Below are 14,321 nucleotides of genomic sequence, written 5' to 3'. Positions count from 1 at the left end.
ATACCACTCACTTCTTGAACAAACTCTCAGAATTTGGTGGACCACTCTCTGGTAGTATACTGGTGACGATGGACGTCACCAGTTTATATACCAACATTGGCCATGAGGAGGGGGTTGCAGCAGTGAGACGGGTCGTCTGTGGGAGTCCTCACTACTCCGGTCCGGCTGTGGAATTTTTGCTTTTACTCATTGATATCATTTTACATAAAAATTATTTTCTTTTTGATAATGGTTTTTATTTACAGCTTAAGGGGACTGCGATGGGGTCAAACATGGCCCCATCGTATGCGAACCTGTTTATGTATGATTTTGAGGAAAAGTTCATTATGTCGGATCCTAATTTTTCACGCTTTATTTCGATGTACGTTCGTTACATCGATGATTTGTTTTTTGTTTGGACGGGTGGTGAGGCTCTCCTTGATGACTTTGTCTTGCTGCTCAATTCCCTCCCGGGCTCCATCAGGTTCACACACACATTTAGTCGTGAGACTATTAATTTTTTAGACGTTGCAGTATCTATTATGGAGGGGAAATTTGTTACAAAACTGTTTAAGAAGCCTACGGATAAGAACAGTTTGCTTCTAGCGACGAGTTTTCACCCCCAACCTTTGAAAAAAGGACTTCCTTATGCCCAGTTATTGAGGGCAGTAAGAATTACCTCTCAGCGTGAGGAGCTGGAGGGTACCCTTGAGGGAATGAGCAAATGTTTCTCCGAAAGGGGATATGGAAATAAAGAGATCCAAGATGCTAAATCTAAGTGTCTGGCCTTAAACAGGGAGGAATTGTTGAAAAAGGTGTCCAGTAAGGATGGAAAAATGGACAGATTGGTTTTCTCAAATACGTATTCTATTACGTCTGGAAAAGTACGTTCTGCCATTATGACCCACTGGCATATCTTGAGTACTGACCCAGTACTAAAGGACTCATGTTGTAGACCGCCCCTGTTCTGCTATAAACGAAGTCAAAATATTAAGCAGCATGTTGTCTACTCTGACATTAGTCCTGGATTGGACAGAGCAAGTACTTGGCTAAGTACTAAGAAAGGATCATTCAGATGCTCTGGATGCGTAAATTGCCAGTACATTATGACGGGCAGCAGCTGGCAGCACCAACTTAATGGACGTACATATACTTTAAAACACCGCATGGATTGCGACACGAAGTATGTTGTATATATTGTGGTATGCCCATGCCACAAAGTATATGTGGGCAAAACGGTGCGAACACTGAAAGAGAGAATTGGGGCCCACCGTTCCTCAGTGAAGAAAGCCTTAGTGAAAGTGGATAAGACCACCCCCCCTGTTGCCAGACACTATGCGAATTGTGGCCATCGGATGAATGAATTTAAATTTATGCCGATTGATCACATTCCCCCGCTGAGGAGAGGGGGGGATCGACATAAAAGGCTCCTACAACGTGAGAGCCAATGGATTTATGATTTACAGTCTCTTGCCCCTCAGGGACTCAATGAGGAATTTAATATGTCTATCTTTATATGATATTATTGTGTGGTGTGGATCTGGTGGAGTTATTGGGTCCTTATTTTGGACCATTATGGCCTGATATATTTATATGTAATTTTCACATTTACATGAACACTTATATTGTGTGTATCTCTTGGTGCTTAGTTGTGTTTTCTGTATAGGTTTCCTTTTATTCTTTTAATTTTCTGTATGTTTTCTTTACGATGTCGCTTGGTATAGGAATGAAGTGATCTCTGTATCCACCATTAGGCTTATATAGACATACTTGCTGCATAATGTGTCTTGTACCTATTAATACTTATTATAAATACATAGTTCATGTATGAGGTGGTATCGCTGTTCCTATACCTTAGTGACATCCGTTTATTTGATTTACATTTTTGTGCATTATTCGTATATTTGGTATATTCTGTCACGTGACCTATACTGTTCCCATAGTGATGGTGCCGCGTCTAAAACAATGCCGGCAACAGGTGTAGCGGTGCAACCGCTCCCCGCTCCTCCAAACCCTCTGTATTCAGTTCCACTCCGGAGCGTCTGTGCCGGAAGTGACGCTGTAACATTGGGCGGAAGTGAGATCGGGATGCGGCGTCCGTACACCTGAGCCTGGCGTCCAGCGCACCCCTCTGTTTGGGAAAGTTATGGCTACATCCATTTCTGATATATAGCCTGTATGTACTTTGATAAAGTGATACCCTTTGAGAAAGGCGCATTGGTGCCGAAACGGTCCGTCAGGGGACTGATCTGTCCACAGCTAATATGTTGCTGCTTTGATCCATGATACATGTCGATCTGCTGCCCGTCTGTGGATGAGTATACTGGCTGATTTTTATTTCCCAATAAATGGAATTGTCATTTTGAATGAACTTGCTCATTTTTGAAAGAGGTGCTGGTCCTATTGGGGACATCTGAATGGGTGTCTGCAGTATCAGATTATATTGAATTTTTTTTGATTTTGCACTCATCTGGTGGTCTGATAAGTGTGCGTTCCCACAAACACTATATATATATATATATATATATATATATATATATATATATATATATATATATATATATATATATATATATATATATATATATATATATATATATATATATAGCGTTATTCCCTGGGTACTGCTACTCCAAAGAATCAGGCGGCACTCGGTTTAGTAGTAAATCAAAGTAGATATATTGTGCAAAGTTCACATATTAAGCCATCAACGTTTCAAGACCGGATCGGTCTTTTCATCAGGATGCGTGAAATAAAGTGCTGTAGTGCTAGGAAAGAAACAAAGAAAGAACAGAGCTGTGAGCTCTCCTAAGCAGACCTCACACACGCCGGCTCCCTTAGACAGTTCAACACGCAGCTACTTATAGGTAAGAGAGCTCACAGCTCTGTTCTTTCTTTGTTTCTTTCCTAGCACTACAGCACTTTATTTCACGCATCCTGATGAAAAGACCGATCCGGTCTTGAAACGTTGATGGCTTAATATGTGAACTTTGCACAATATATCTACTTTGATTTACTACTAAACCGAGTGCCGCCTGATTCTTTGGAGTAGCAGTACCCAGGGAATAACGCTATATAAACCCCACTGAGGAAGGCACCAACGCACTAACCTTTCGACGAGAGTGCCGGACAACCAGACTTGTATGTGTATATGTATATATATATATATATATATATATATATATATATATATATATATATATATATATATATATATATATATATATATATATATATATATAGATATAGATATATATATATATATATATATATATATATAGATATATATAGATATATATATAGATATATATATATATATATAGATATATATAGATATATATATAGATATATAGATATATATATATATATAGATATATATAGATATATATATATATATATAGATATATATATATATATATATAGAAAAAGAAGTAATACCCTTTCAATGCGCTAGGATTAATCTGTCGGGGCAGCAGCTCTTAGTCCCCCCTGTTAGTGGGGGAAGTGGAAGAAATGGAGAAAAAGAAGAAACAGAGTGCGCCCCTAATGTAAATTCCACCACCAGAAAACAACTAGAGTATCAATGATAATTCTAGCACAAAAATCACAGTTTTTGATTTAATACAATATTTATTAAAAACTTGTAGTTTTCATCCGTGCAGTATAATTCATACAGAAACATGGAACATGGAAATACACCCAACGCGTTTCGTCGATACGACTTCCTCAGGGGTAAAATTTCCGTATGTTGGTGGGTAGTGAGAATAATCACTCCCGGTATGTAAACCTTCTATAAAAAATGGATCCTATGCGGATAGTTAATAATGCTCGGCTGCATCCAAATTCAGTCAGATAACGTTTAAGGGTCCTAGGAGATGAAAAATGAGGACTCCTCTGGGCAAGAGACACAGCGCTCCAATAATGCAGCTGGTTCATTATTGGAGCGCTGTGTCTCTTGCCCAGAGGAGTCCTCATTTTTCATCTCCTAGGACCCTTAAACGTTATCTGACTGAATTTGGATGCAGCCGAGCATTATTAACTATCCGCATAGGATCCATTTTTTATAGAAGGTTTACATACCGGGAGTGATTATTCTCACTACCCACCAACATACGGAAATTTTACCCCTGAGGAAGTCGTATCGACGAAACGCGTTGGGTGTATTTCCATGTTTCTGTATGAATTATACTGCACGGATGAAAACTACAAGTTTTTAATAAATATTGTATTAAATCAAAAACTGTGATTTTTGTGCTAGAATTATCATTGATACTCTAGTTGTTTTCTGGTGGTGGAATTTACATTAGGGGCGCACTCTGATATATATATATATATATATTTTATTTATTTTTTTTTTATTGAAAAATGCAGTCCATCAATTAAAAAACAAAAAGTTACTTGTTTCCTAGCACGGCGCCCATCGCATCACAGACCACAAGGCATACGACGATATGCGATATTACGCGATGGCAGCCGATGGTATACAGTTTTAAATTGTATACCATCGCATTGTATTGCATATACAATGGTATGCGATTTTAAAATTGTATAAGCACCCTAGTGGGTGTTTTCAATGTTAAATGTGCCCCCTATATGTTAAAAGCACCCCCACTATCAACGCCAACCCGAAGCGTGGCGAGCACAGCGGTACGTGTCATCCGACCTTTTCATACCCCCGCTATCCACGTCTGTGTGGAGCTGGGTTTATATATTGTGGCGAGTGCAGCGAGCCACTGAGCCCTGAGCCCGCACGCGAAATACATGTAAAGTAATACGCGTGCGCTCGCCACGCTTCGGGCTCGCTGTGCTCGCCAAACTATATAAAATCAACTCCACCCCAACGTGGATAGTGGGGGTATGAAAAGGTCGGAGGATGTGTACCACCGCCCCTCGCGGGCTCGCTGCGCTTGCCACGCTTCGGGTTGGCGTTCATAGTAGGGGTGCATTTAACATTGTAAGCCCCATTAGGGGGCTTATACAATTTTAAATCGCATCAGGTGTATGGCATGTGATGCGATTATATGTCGTACGACTTAATATCGTGGGTGCCGTGCTAGGAAACAAGTACCAAAAAAATATATATACTGGAAAGATAATTGTACTATACTGTAAATGTGAAAACCCTTCTGCAACTTCTCAGTATGTAACACTTTATACACCTTGCCTTTGTCATTGTGTGGCCTTTGAGTATGGCAAAAATTATTTACTCATTTTGTATGGTGCATGTGCTTACCAGGTGACCTTTTGATTATACAGTACTGTTTCTTTTTTTTTTCTAACAGAAAGTGTCCTAAAGAAAAGAGACATCCTGTACTGGTTAGTGTGCCTTTAATATTTTGTAGAAACGATATAGCAGGCGGTCTTGCTGTATAATGGGATAAAATAAAGGTACTTGTTTCCTAGCACGGCACCCCCGATTTTCTGTCGTATGGCATCGTATGCATTGTATCGCATTGCATGCCATATAGCCGCATGCGATGCGATTTAAGCACCCTATATGATTTTTTTAATTGTATAAGCACCCTAATGGGTGCTTACAATGTTAAATGCACCCCCACGCCACCCCCACTATCAACGCCAACCTGAAGCATGGCGAGTGGCGGTGGTACACGTCCTCCAACCTTTTCATACCCCCACTATCCATGTCGGCGTGGAGTTTATTCTGTATAGTGTGGTGAATGCAGCGAGCCACGGAGCCCGAAGTGTGGCGAGCGGACGAGTATTACTTTACATGTATTCCGCGTCCCCTCGCTGAGCTCGCCACGCTTCGGGCTCGCTGCGCTCACCACACTATCTACAATCAGTTCCACGCCGATGTGGATGGTGGGGGTATGAAAAGGTCAGAGGACGTGTACCGCCGGCTCGCTTCGCTGGCCACGCTTTGGGTTGGTGTTGATAGTGGGGGTGCTTTTAACATTGTAAGCACCCGTTACAGTGCTTATACAATTAATAATCTTATAGGGGACCCATTTAACATTGAAAACACCCATTAGGGTGTTTATACAATTTTAAATCGTATACCATTGTATATGGCATACAATGCGATGGTATACGATTATAAAATTGTATGGCTTATGGTCTACAATGCGATGGGCGCCGTGCTAGGAAACAAGTACCAAAATAAATATAAAAAAATGTAAATATTTTATGAATTTATTAGATTAAACTGTTAAAATCCTTAAGCTGTGTACACACGGTGCAATATATTGCTCAGTGTCTCCTTTTCAACAGCGACCAGAGATGGTCGCTGATGAAAAGGGGACTCTGCCAGGGGAGCCACAGAGGGAAACAACTGGTCGCAGTAGCATATTCCTGGGACCATTAGGAGGCTGAACAAGGTGGCGCGCACACGGCAATTTATCGCTGCATTTTTATTCATCATAATGACCTGTAGTGTTTACCTTTATATAGGAGATATAATCTTCTTTTGCGTAACATTTTTTATTTGAAGTTCTATAACAAATGTGAGTGACACTGGCATTTTTAGCAGATATATCTCCCAAAGATGTTGGCACACAGAGCATAAAAAGCTATCACTGGCAGTAGTACTGTGTTTTTAACTTTAGGGAAAAAAAACTTATTGACAAGGAAAAATGGCTCCTAAAATAAAAAAAAAATACTTTTATTCAAATATGTGTATTTTCAAATAGCTTTTTCAGTTTTTTTTTTTTTTTTTACAAGTTCTGTTAACTTTAAAGATTAGGGGATTAATTTACTAAAGCTTCTAAAATGAAATGAGGTGATGTTGTCCATAGTAACCAATAGGTCATTTATCTATTGCATCCTAGAAAATGATATACCGTCTGGTTGCTATTGGCAACATCACTTTTTTTCATTTTTAGAAGCTTTAGTAAATATCCACTTACCACTTTCTACATCAGATAATGGACTCACCAGTTTATGCTTCACATGCATCATAATCTCTCATAAGCAGCCCTCAGCTGCAATAACACATGGGATCCAAATACTTTGGAGCAGGGAAGTGACTTTTAAGTGGGTATTACAGGAAGGTAGCTGTGTGGCTAGACAGACATGGCCGTGTCTTGACCAGTAACTTCGTCCTCGTCTAACTAGCAACATTGTTTACTGAGGTCAATGATGCAATTAAACTGGCAGCCATGTACCGATGGACATCTCAGTATGATTTTCTACTCAGGACCTGTATCTCCTCTCTTTGTATATTTAGCCACTGCTTCTCTGCAGCACACCAAGTTTTAAGAAGTATTCTGCAGGTCCCAACAAAACTAGTAATAAGGAGAATGTGAGTATATTCATTATTTTATGATCTGGAATCATCTGGAACTTTTACACACTAGTGACCTGGTGTAAAATGCTTTTTTACACCAAGTCTTTGTGTCCTTCTTTTTTTTTTTTTTTTTTTATATTTATTTTATTTTTCAAGGATGGATGTGGTACCAGGGTATTTCAATAAACCTATCAATTTTTTTTCGGATCAAGTATGATCATTGTTCAAGCTATACATCATATGCAAGAGCATTTGAATAGTCCTTCCAAACAAGTTTGGTAGCAAGTGCTTCATAAAAGTACTACTCAATTTAAAATATATTTTTTTGTCACAGGAAAATGGTCAAGTTAGGAATTCTGGTACTCCATGCTCTATGCTGCTTCTCCAGGAATTGGCTGATCTACAATATTCTCCAACATTTGGAGCCAAGGTGAGTGTAACGGAATTAAAACTTTCCTGGAATGAAAGCTATTTAGAATTTGTTCCACATCTGAGATTAGGATATTTTAACTGTTTTCATAGTCTTTTGTTGTGATATGTGGCTTTTTTTTTTCTTTTTAAGTAGAATTGAGCAGTGCAGACAGAAGAGGACATATTTTCATTGGAGAATACCTTTGATTACCCTGATCTATATGTCAGGCATTTCCAACCTCAGTCCCCAAGGCACACGAATACCCCTTTTTATTTTTACACCGCACAAATAATCCGGGTCCCACCCAGGTTGTTACTGGCTCACTGTGCAGTGTCAAAGGGTATTTTGAAAAATCCAGGGTCCATCAACCCGGCAAACCATCCCAGGTTAAAAAACGAGTTGAGGTCAGACCCAGGTTGCTGTGATCTATAGGGAGGAGGCAGCATCCGATGACATCAGCAGTCATTCTTATTGCTAGGTTGCTGCAGGGAGCTTCCTCTTTCAAATGCCAGGTCGCTACTCGGATGGACCTGTGTCCAAATCCTCGGTGCGACCCAGTATTTGATGTGAAAGGGGTATAGCAGTCCAGGTTTTAGTGCTAGCCATGTCTGAGCACGGGAACAAGAAGTATAGACTGCGCTATGAGTGCTGCATAAAATTAACCTAATTTGAGCCAGTCAAAATTAGAAGACCATCCCTTTTTTTTTTTTTTTTTTTTTTTTTTATTATTCCATAAAAAAGAAAGTGGATATTTCTCCAAACTATACACATATAATTACTGGCTGGTAAATTAGAACAAAAACATATTAAATAGATATTGACAAATATAGATATTGTTCATAGGTTGACTGTTCTCTGCAAACAATTATGGATACATTTAAATATATTTAGTCTCAAAGCTTAAAATTCCCTAAGTTCGGTCATGAATGTTACTGATTCATCCAACATTCATTAGTAAATTAGTGTTTGAGCGCAGTTCACTTAGGGGGGTATTCAATCTGGAGGTCACGACTGTCGTGGTCAGCTTGACCGAGAACATGCAGGCGGGATTCAATGTCCCACCTGCAGTGGGACAAAAAGGGGGCGTGGCTGCGAGTTGCGGCCGGGAAGAGGCGAGCTGCAGCCGGCAGCTCATCACTTCCCGGCCGTTCTCGACAGAACGAGACAGCTTGTGAAGTCGGGCTCGTTCTGCCGAGATACCCTGCTCAAAGCTGTCGAGGAAGACCGCATTGAATAGGGCCCGGCAGCCATCTCCCCCCGTGGAGAGATGGTCGCCGGTGATTGAATACCCCCCTTAATCATGAGGCTGGGATATCTGGGATAAAATGTGCATTGTGTTAATGTGAATTGTGGACTGAGGTTGGGAATATTTGGTGTATATGTAATACAGGTTTTGTTACCCTTATCCATGGTTTCCAGAATGCAATATTTTTTTATTTTTTTTTGGAGGGGGGTGAAAGCACTACTGGGGGACATCTGTATCTGGCACTACTGGGGGACATCTGTATCTGGCACTAAATATGTGACAGTAAATTGTTGCTTAGCAATCAAATTCAGTGCCTGAGATAGGACACGAACTTTTGTTTCATGCACAAATAATATATTTGTGTGTATTTGATGTGTTTGTACAACATAAATGCAAGATACCTCATTGAAATATAAAAATATTCCAACATACGGAATAATCCGTTATCCAAAATTCTTCTCATTCCGAGCTTTTTGGATAATCTGTACAATAGTTTTGGTCACAAACTGCCTTAGCGAACACCTTAGCCAGATAAATTTAACCAAACTTTTTTGCTTGCCATTGTGTAGCCTAATACTGATACTAGTTTGCTACATAATGTGTTGAATATTATATTACGTATGCAGCTTTAAAAGTGTAGTTTCTTCCATAAGGCGCTCACTGTGATGGAGTAAAATAAAATATATGCATATTGTGTGTAAATATGGCCTGATTAAGAGCAGGTAACTGCACAATTGTAAAACCCTGCTGCATTGCAGGTGGGCACATGTAATGTGAGAGGGGAGTCTCTTAACTCAAATCAAAACTGCTGTGTAAAAATAAAATTATCCAGCATTTGTGGGTTACATGCAAAAGTGTTTAATTGCACCCGTTGCATTGCAACATGGTTTGTCCAGGTAGTTACTTGCTTTTTCTTACTTATTCCCAAGTCAGATTCAGGTCCATAGTCTTAAAGTTCCTGCTGTATGGAATGAAACCTGTTAATGCTCACATCCTACGCAGAGCAGATACCAGGAGTCGCTGGTTAGCAATCACTGGGATTCTAGGAGACCTATATCCTTCACCCAGTTGTACGTGGTTGGAGGACTTCCTGGGTTCCACTAGTGTTGGATGCACCAATGGGCACTGATAGAACAGTAGAACAACTGAATGCCTAGTTCCATTGGCGAAGGGTCTTGCAAGCCTATTAAACATCGGCGCTCACCTTTGCTAATTTTGGGGTGCCCTATGGCTTGTGACCACATTGTTTAAATATAAATTGTAGGGGCTCTGCACTCACTAAATTAACTGGAGATATCTAAGGTGTGTACACATGCATGCATCGATATTTTTTTTTTTTTTTTTTTTTTACTTTTGATTAGATTTCCCCAATTCGATGTGCATTCAAGGCAGTGTACACACTTGATTCACTGGATCGAATTCGATATTTCCTTGCCTGCACAGTCTCTCTTTCTCTTCGATATAAAGGAAACAGGAATGCATCTTGAAAACCATTAGATTTTGCTTCTATAAGCAAAATTGAATCAAAATCGAACTATGTGTACACCCCTTTAAAGCTATTGATGCGAGATGTAGGTGTGACTGGAAGCTGAGCAAGATGATTTTTTTTTTTGGCAGGGTGACCCTGCTACAGAGGAAGACTCAGAAATTCATATCCTAGGTTCCCCTATAACCACTGGTCCAGGTTGTGTTGATGAGGACAAAATGGGAAACCTTGATGGGTTCACTGAATTTTTCACTATGGATGAAGAAGAGGTAAGGATGAGGAGACTTTGGGATCTATTTATAATGGTGGATAAGAGGCCATCCCAGCTAAGAGTCTACAGTAACTGATTGCTAAGACTATCACATGTTCTAACCTGACTTAACTAATGCACACGTAACTTGATAAATTGGCCCAGACTGTTATTCTTATTAACATTTATGGAGACTCCGGCTTTCAGAGCTACCAATCTACACTGCAATTTTTTGTATTTACCAGTATAGATGCACCTGCTTCGTCTGCTGACAATATAATCTTACTTAGGGCCTGATTCAAACCTTATTAGTCATCTGCAAAATTGCTGATGACTGCGGGTAGATAGCTGACGCCCAGACAGACAGGAGAACCACCCAGTTTAAGTCTGCGAATGAATTGCAAAATTATTGCCGGTCACTATTCACCTGCAAATTCATACGCAATTTGCGAATCCTCTGATTTCTCAGTGTGCAAATGTAAGTCTGAGGCACTGCTCAGGCTGACTTCAGACCCTCCCATAAAACACCTGGGCACGCATGCGTTTTTTCAGACACTCTCTCAAATAACCAGCCCATGTCCAGCCGCAAATGCCAGCTTCTGGTCAGTCAACCTCTGCAGACACATTCCATAGTTAAAATAATAATAATAATAAAATATATATATAATTATTATGTTTTTTTTTTTTTACACATGTCTCTACTATTGCGTCTTTGTACAGAATGACCATATAAAGATAGTCAAATGTTGCAGGAGGTCTTTTGTATAAAAGACATCCAAAATTGGTCAGGCCCGTATTGTGCAGAGAACTCCTGACTGTCTTACACCGATCAGTATTTCTAGGAAACTCATTCAATCTAGATACTTGTCTCTCAATCCCAATTAACTTAAACTAATATCAATATTTCTATCTTTAATCCACTTGCAGTTATGTGATAACCTTCAAATACAATGTTGGCTGTTTTTGCTGACCAGAGAAGGAACTGCTGCACAGTAGAGGGCCATATTGAATCTTGCATTTCATATTCATGGTGCATCTTCTATTCATGCTTCAGCCTTGAAAGTGTTTAGTTTCAGATGTTCTTCAAAAGTGTCCTTTTATAATGAAATGCTATGTTTTAACAAAATTCATATTTGCTTTCTAGAATACATCCACAGCAGCTGCTAATTTGTCCTCCTCTATGGCTGCCTTACTGTCTGGACCTTTTCTGAATCAAGAGGTGGAGGCCAGTAATGTAAGTAAAACAAGTGTCCTCTCTATCTTCCCCCACAACTGGTTTCTGTGTTATCTCATTACTAAAAGATACATTGTTACGTATATTAAAGAATGTTTGTTAATATACTGTGTGTAATTTAATTGTGAGTTGTTTAATAACCCGTTTGTTCATTTTACAATAATTTTTTTTGAAACTATGTTATTGGCACTTATTCTAATTGTTTCGGTCTCCCGCGCGTTGGCATGGGAGACCAATATTTTATGTCTGTTCAGGCACATTTCTGCACATGTGCAGATGCAGGGTGCAAGCAGGCACGGTGAACTACATTTTCACCGTACCGCTCGCACCTGGCAGAGCCCATGAGAACGCCCAGTGTTTCATGGGCGTTCCCACGGTAATTGGCCGGTGATGCGGGTGCAGTTCTCAGCTGCCTGCCTGCTTCCTGCACAGGGTGCTCGCAGATCGTAGACCCCATAGTGCTGTCTATAATCTGCGAGCGCTGGAGAAATCATTTGATGGTCGCCTACCATCGAATGATTTCTCCCTGGAGGGGGGGGCACTGCAGGTGGAGTTTGGTCCACATGCAACGCTGAGAAATTCCCAGCGTTGCGTGTGGACCAGAATAAGGTCCATTGGATGCAAGGCAATATAATTGTCAAGATGCTGCAAGAGACATACGTGTGTGTGTGTATAGTAATGAGGACCACCCCCTTATTTCCTTTCTGTTCTTATGTTCATGAAGATACATTACATAGATCACTTTTCTCTTTCAATGGTCCTGGTGACACAGCTCAACACTGGGATGTAGGAGGGTCCGAAGGAGCCAGGCACCTATCCTAAAGCTTTAGAGGGTAGGCTCCTCCCCTACTGCATCCCTGGACTCTTCAGTTCGTGTTAGGTGCCCACTGGAGTGGGTGCTATTCTAAAGGGCTGCAGGAGCAGCCGAAGAATTAGAGCAGTTAGGGGATTTTTATTATTTTATTAACTATTACCCTAGCTAGGTAGGCACAGTGTGAGGATTTTCATAGTGAATCCTCACACTGCTAGCGCAGCAGGAGCTGACAGAAGCGCGTCCTGTCAGCTATCTGTGCACAGGGTAGACGCTGTCTGGTCTCCCTGTGCTGCGCTCATAGCCTCTATTAAGAGGCTGCCTGGGCTCCGGAGCTGCCTGAAACCGGCTCCACAGTTAGGTGGGGATCATGGGGGACAGGCGCTCCGTGATGGCGGCGGCCATTTTATGCGGAGCTTACACGCTGAGCTCCTGACTGAGAGGACAGCAGCGCTGTGACAGGCATGTTCCAAGTGGTCCCCATTTGAGGGGGAGACACTGGAACAAGGAAATCCTACCTAAGGAGCGGCTAGCTGGGGGTGGTTGGCGCCAAAAGGTCACGGACCCCGCAGCAGCAGGGACTTTGGTCTCTTCCTTCACTCTGACTTTGGCGCCTTTCAGAACGCTTGCAGCGGAGCTGAGCTGGCGAATTGATCCTGGCAGAGTGACTTGGATTTCCTGGGCATCGCTTCCCCGCAGAGAAACCTACAGACAGCTAAGTGACTGGGTGCATTGACTTTGTATAAGCGCTTGTACAATTGTTTGCACTGTGTATACTGTTAGATATACAATTATCACTTGCATCATGTCTGAGCATCAGGCTGTGGTTTTGGGGGAGGGAGCCCTTAATGCACTGAGCGCGTGCAATGTTTGCACACAAAAGTTTGTCCCTGAGCAGATGGCCAAGGGGGGCTTATGTATTACTTGCGCTGATGTGAGACCCATGGGCAGCGATCCCCATAGGGCAGAGCATATGGAACCTGCGTGGGCCAGGGCCCTAGGCAGGTCAGTAAACGCTTTGGTGCAGCTTTTGGACAGGCAGAGTGATGGGCTGGTAGAATCACAGAGACCTATGCCATCATCTCAGCAGTCGTCTGGCTCCTTGCCTCTTACCCAGGCAGATCCTGCACTGATTCAGGTGATGCAGGATACTGCAAAAGGGATTAACAGGTTCAGTGAAATGCTGGACAAAATGGATGATGTGGCAGGGACCCCTAGAAGGTCTTATGCTTTAACTACTGTGGTAGATGAAGAGGAAGGAGAGTATAATGACATCCCCTGGGATCAGGGTGATGATTTGGAAGAGAACTCTGCTGCTGGTATAGAGGATCTCATTGTAGCTGTGAAGCAGGCTTTAAAGCTGACTGTGGAGGATAAGACTCCTGTTAAGGGTGTTTTTAAGCGACAGCGGAAGGAGGCTGTTACTTTTCCTTCAGATGAGGGGTTACAGGAATTATTAGAAGGAGCTTGGAAAACTCCTGATAAGAGGCTTCAGATGCCTAAGCGATTCCTTAGTCTGTACCCCATGCCAGAGTCTCATGCGGAGCTCTGGGAAAAGGTCCCAGTGGTGGATGCTTCAGTGGCACGTTTGTCCAAGGCTACTGTATTACCAGTACAGGGCGGTGCAGCTTTCAAAGATTCTGTGGATAAAAAGCTG

At 41.4% G+C, this 14,321-nt stretch overlaps 1 protein-coding gene across 1 annotated transcript in view; it reads left to right on the top strand.

The window, feature by feature from the left end:
• CDC25C (cell division cycle 25C) overlaps positions 1-14,321 on the top strand; it is a 49,177-nt gene that overhangs the window by 11,805 nt on the left and 23,051 nt on the right. The window contains exons 5-9 of the mRNA XM_083182171.1: positions 5,262-5,295; positions 7,166-7,240; positions 7,560-7,655; positions 10,501-10,638; positions 11,764-11,853. Of these exons, the coding sequence (XP_083038297.1) occupies positions 5,262-5,295; positions 7,166-7,240; positions 7,560-7,655; positions 10,501-10,638; positions 11,764-11,853 (433 nt within the window). The remainder of the gene's footprint in view (positions 1-5,261; positions 5,296-7,165; positions 7,241-7,559; positions 7,656-10,500; positions 10,639-11,763; positions 11,854-14,321) is intronic.

Source organism: Crinia signifera, chromosome 4 (assembly GCF_055691185.1).
Source record: "Crinia signifera chromosome 4, ASM5569118v1, whole genome shotgun sequence".
In the NCBI taxonomy this organism is placed as follows: Eukaryota; Metazoa; Chordata; class Amphibia; order Anura; family Myobatrachidae; genus Crinia; species Crinia signifera.
This window is presented reverse-complemented; position numbering and strand designations above follow the sequence as displayed.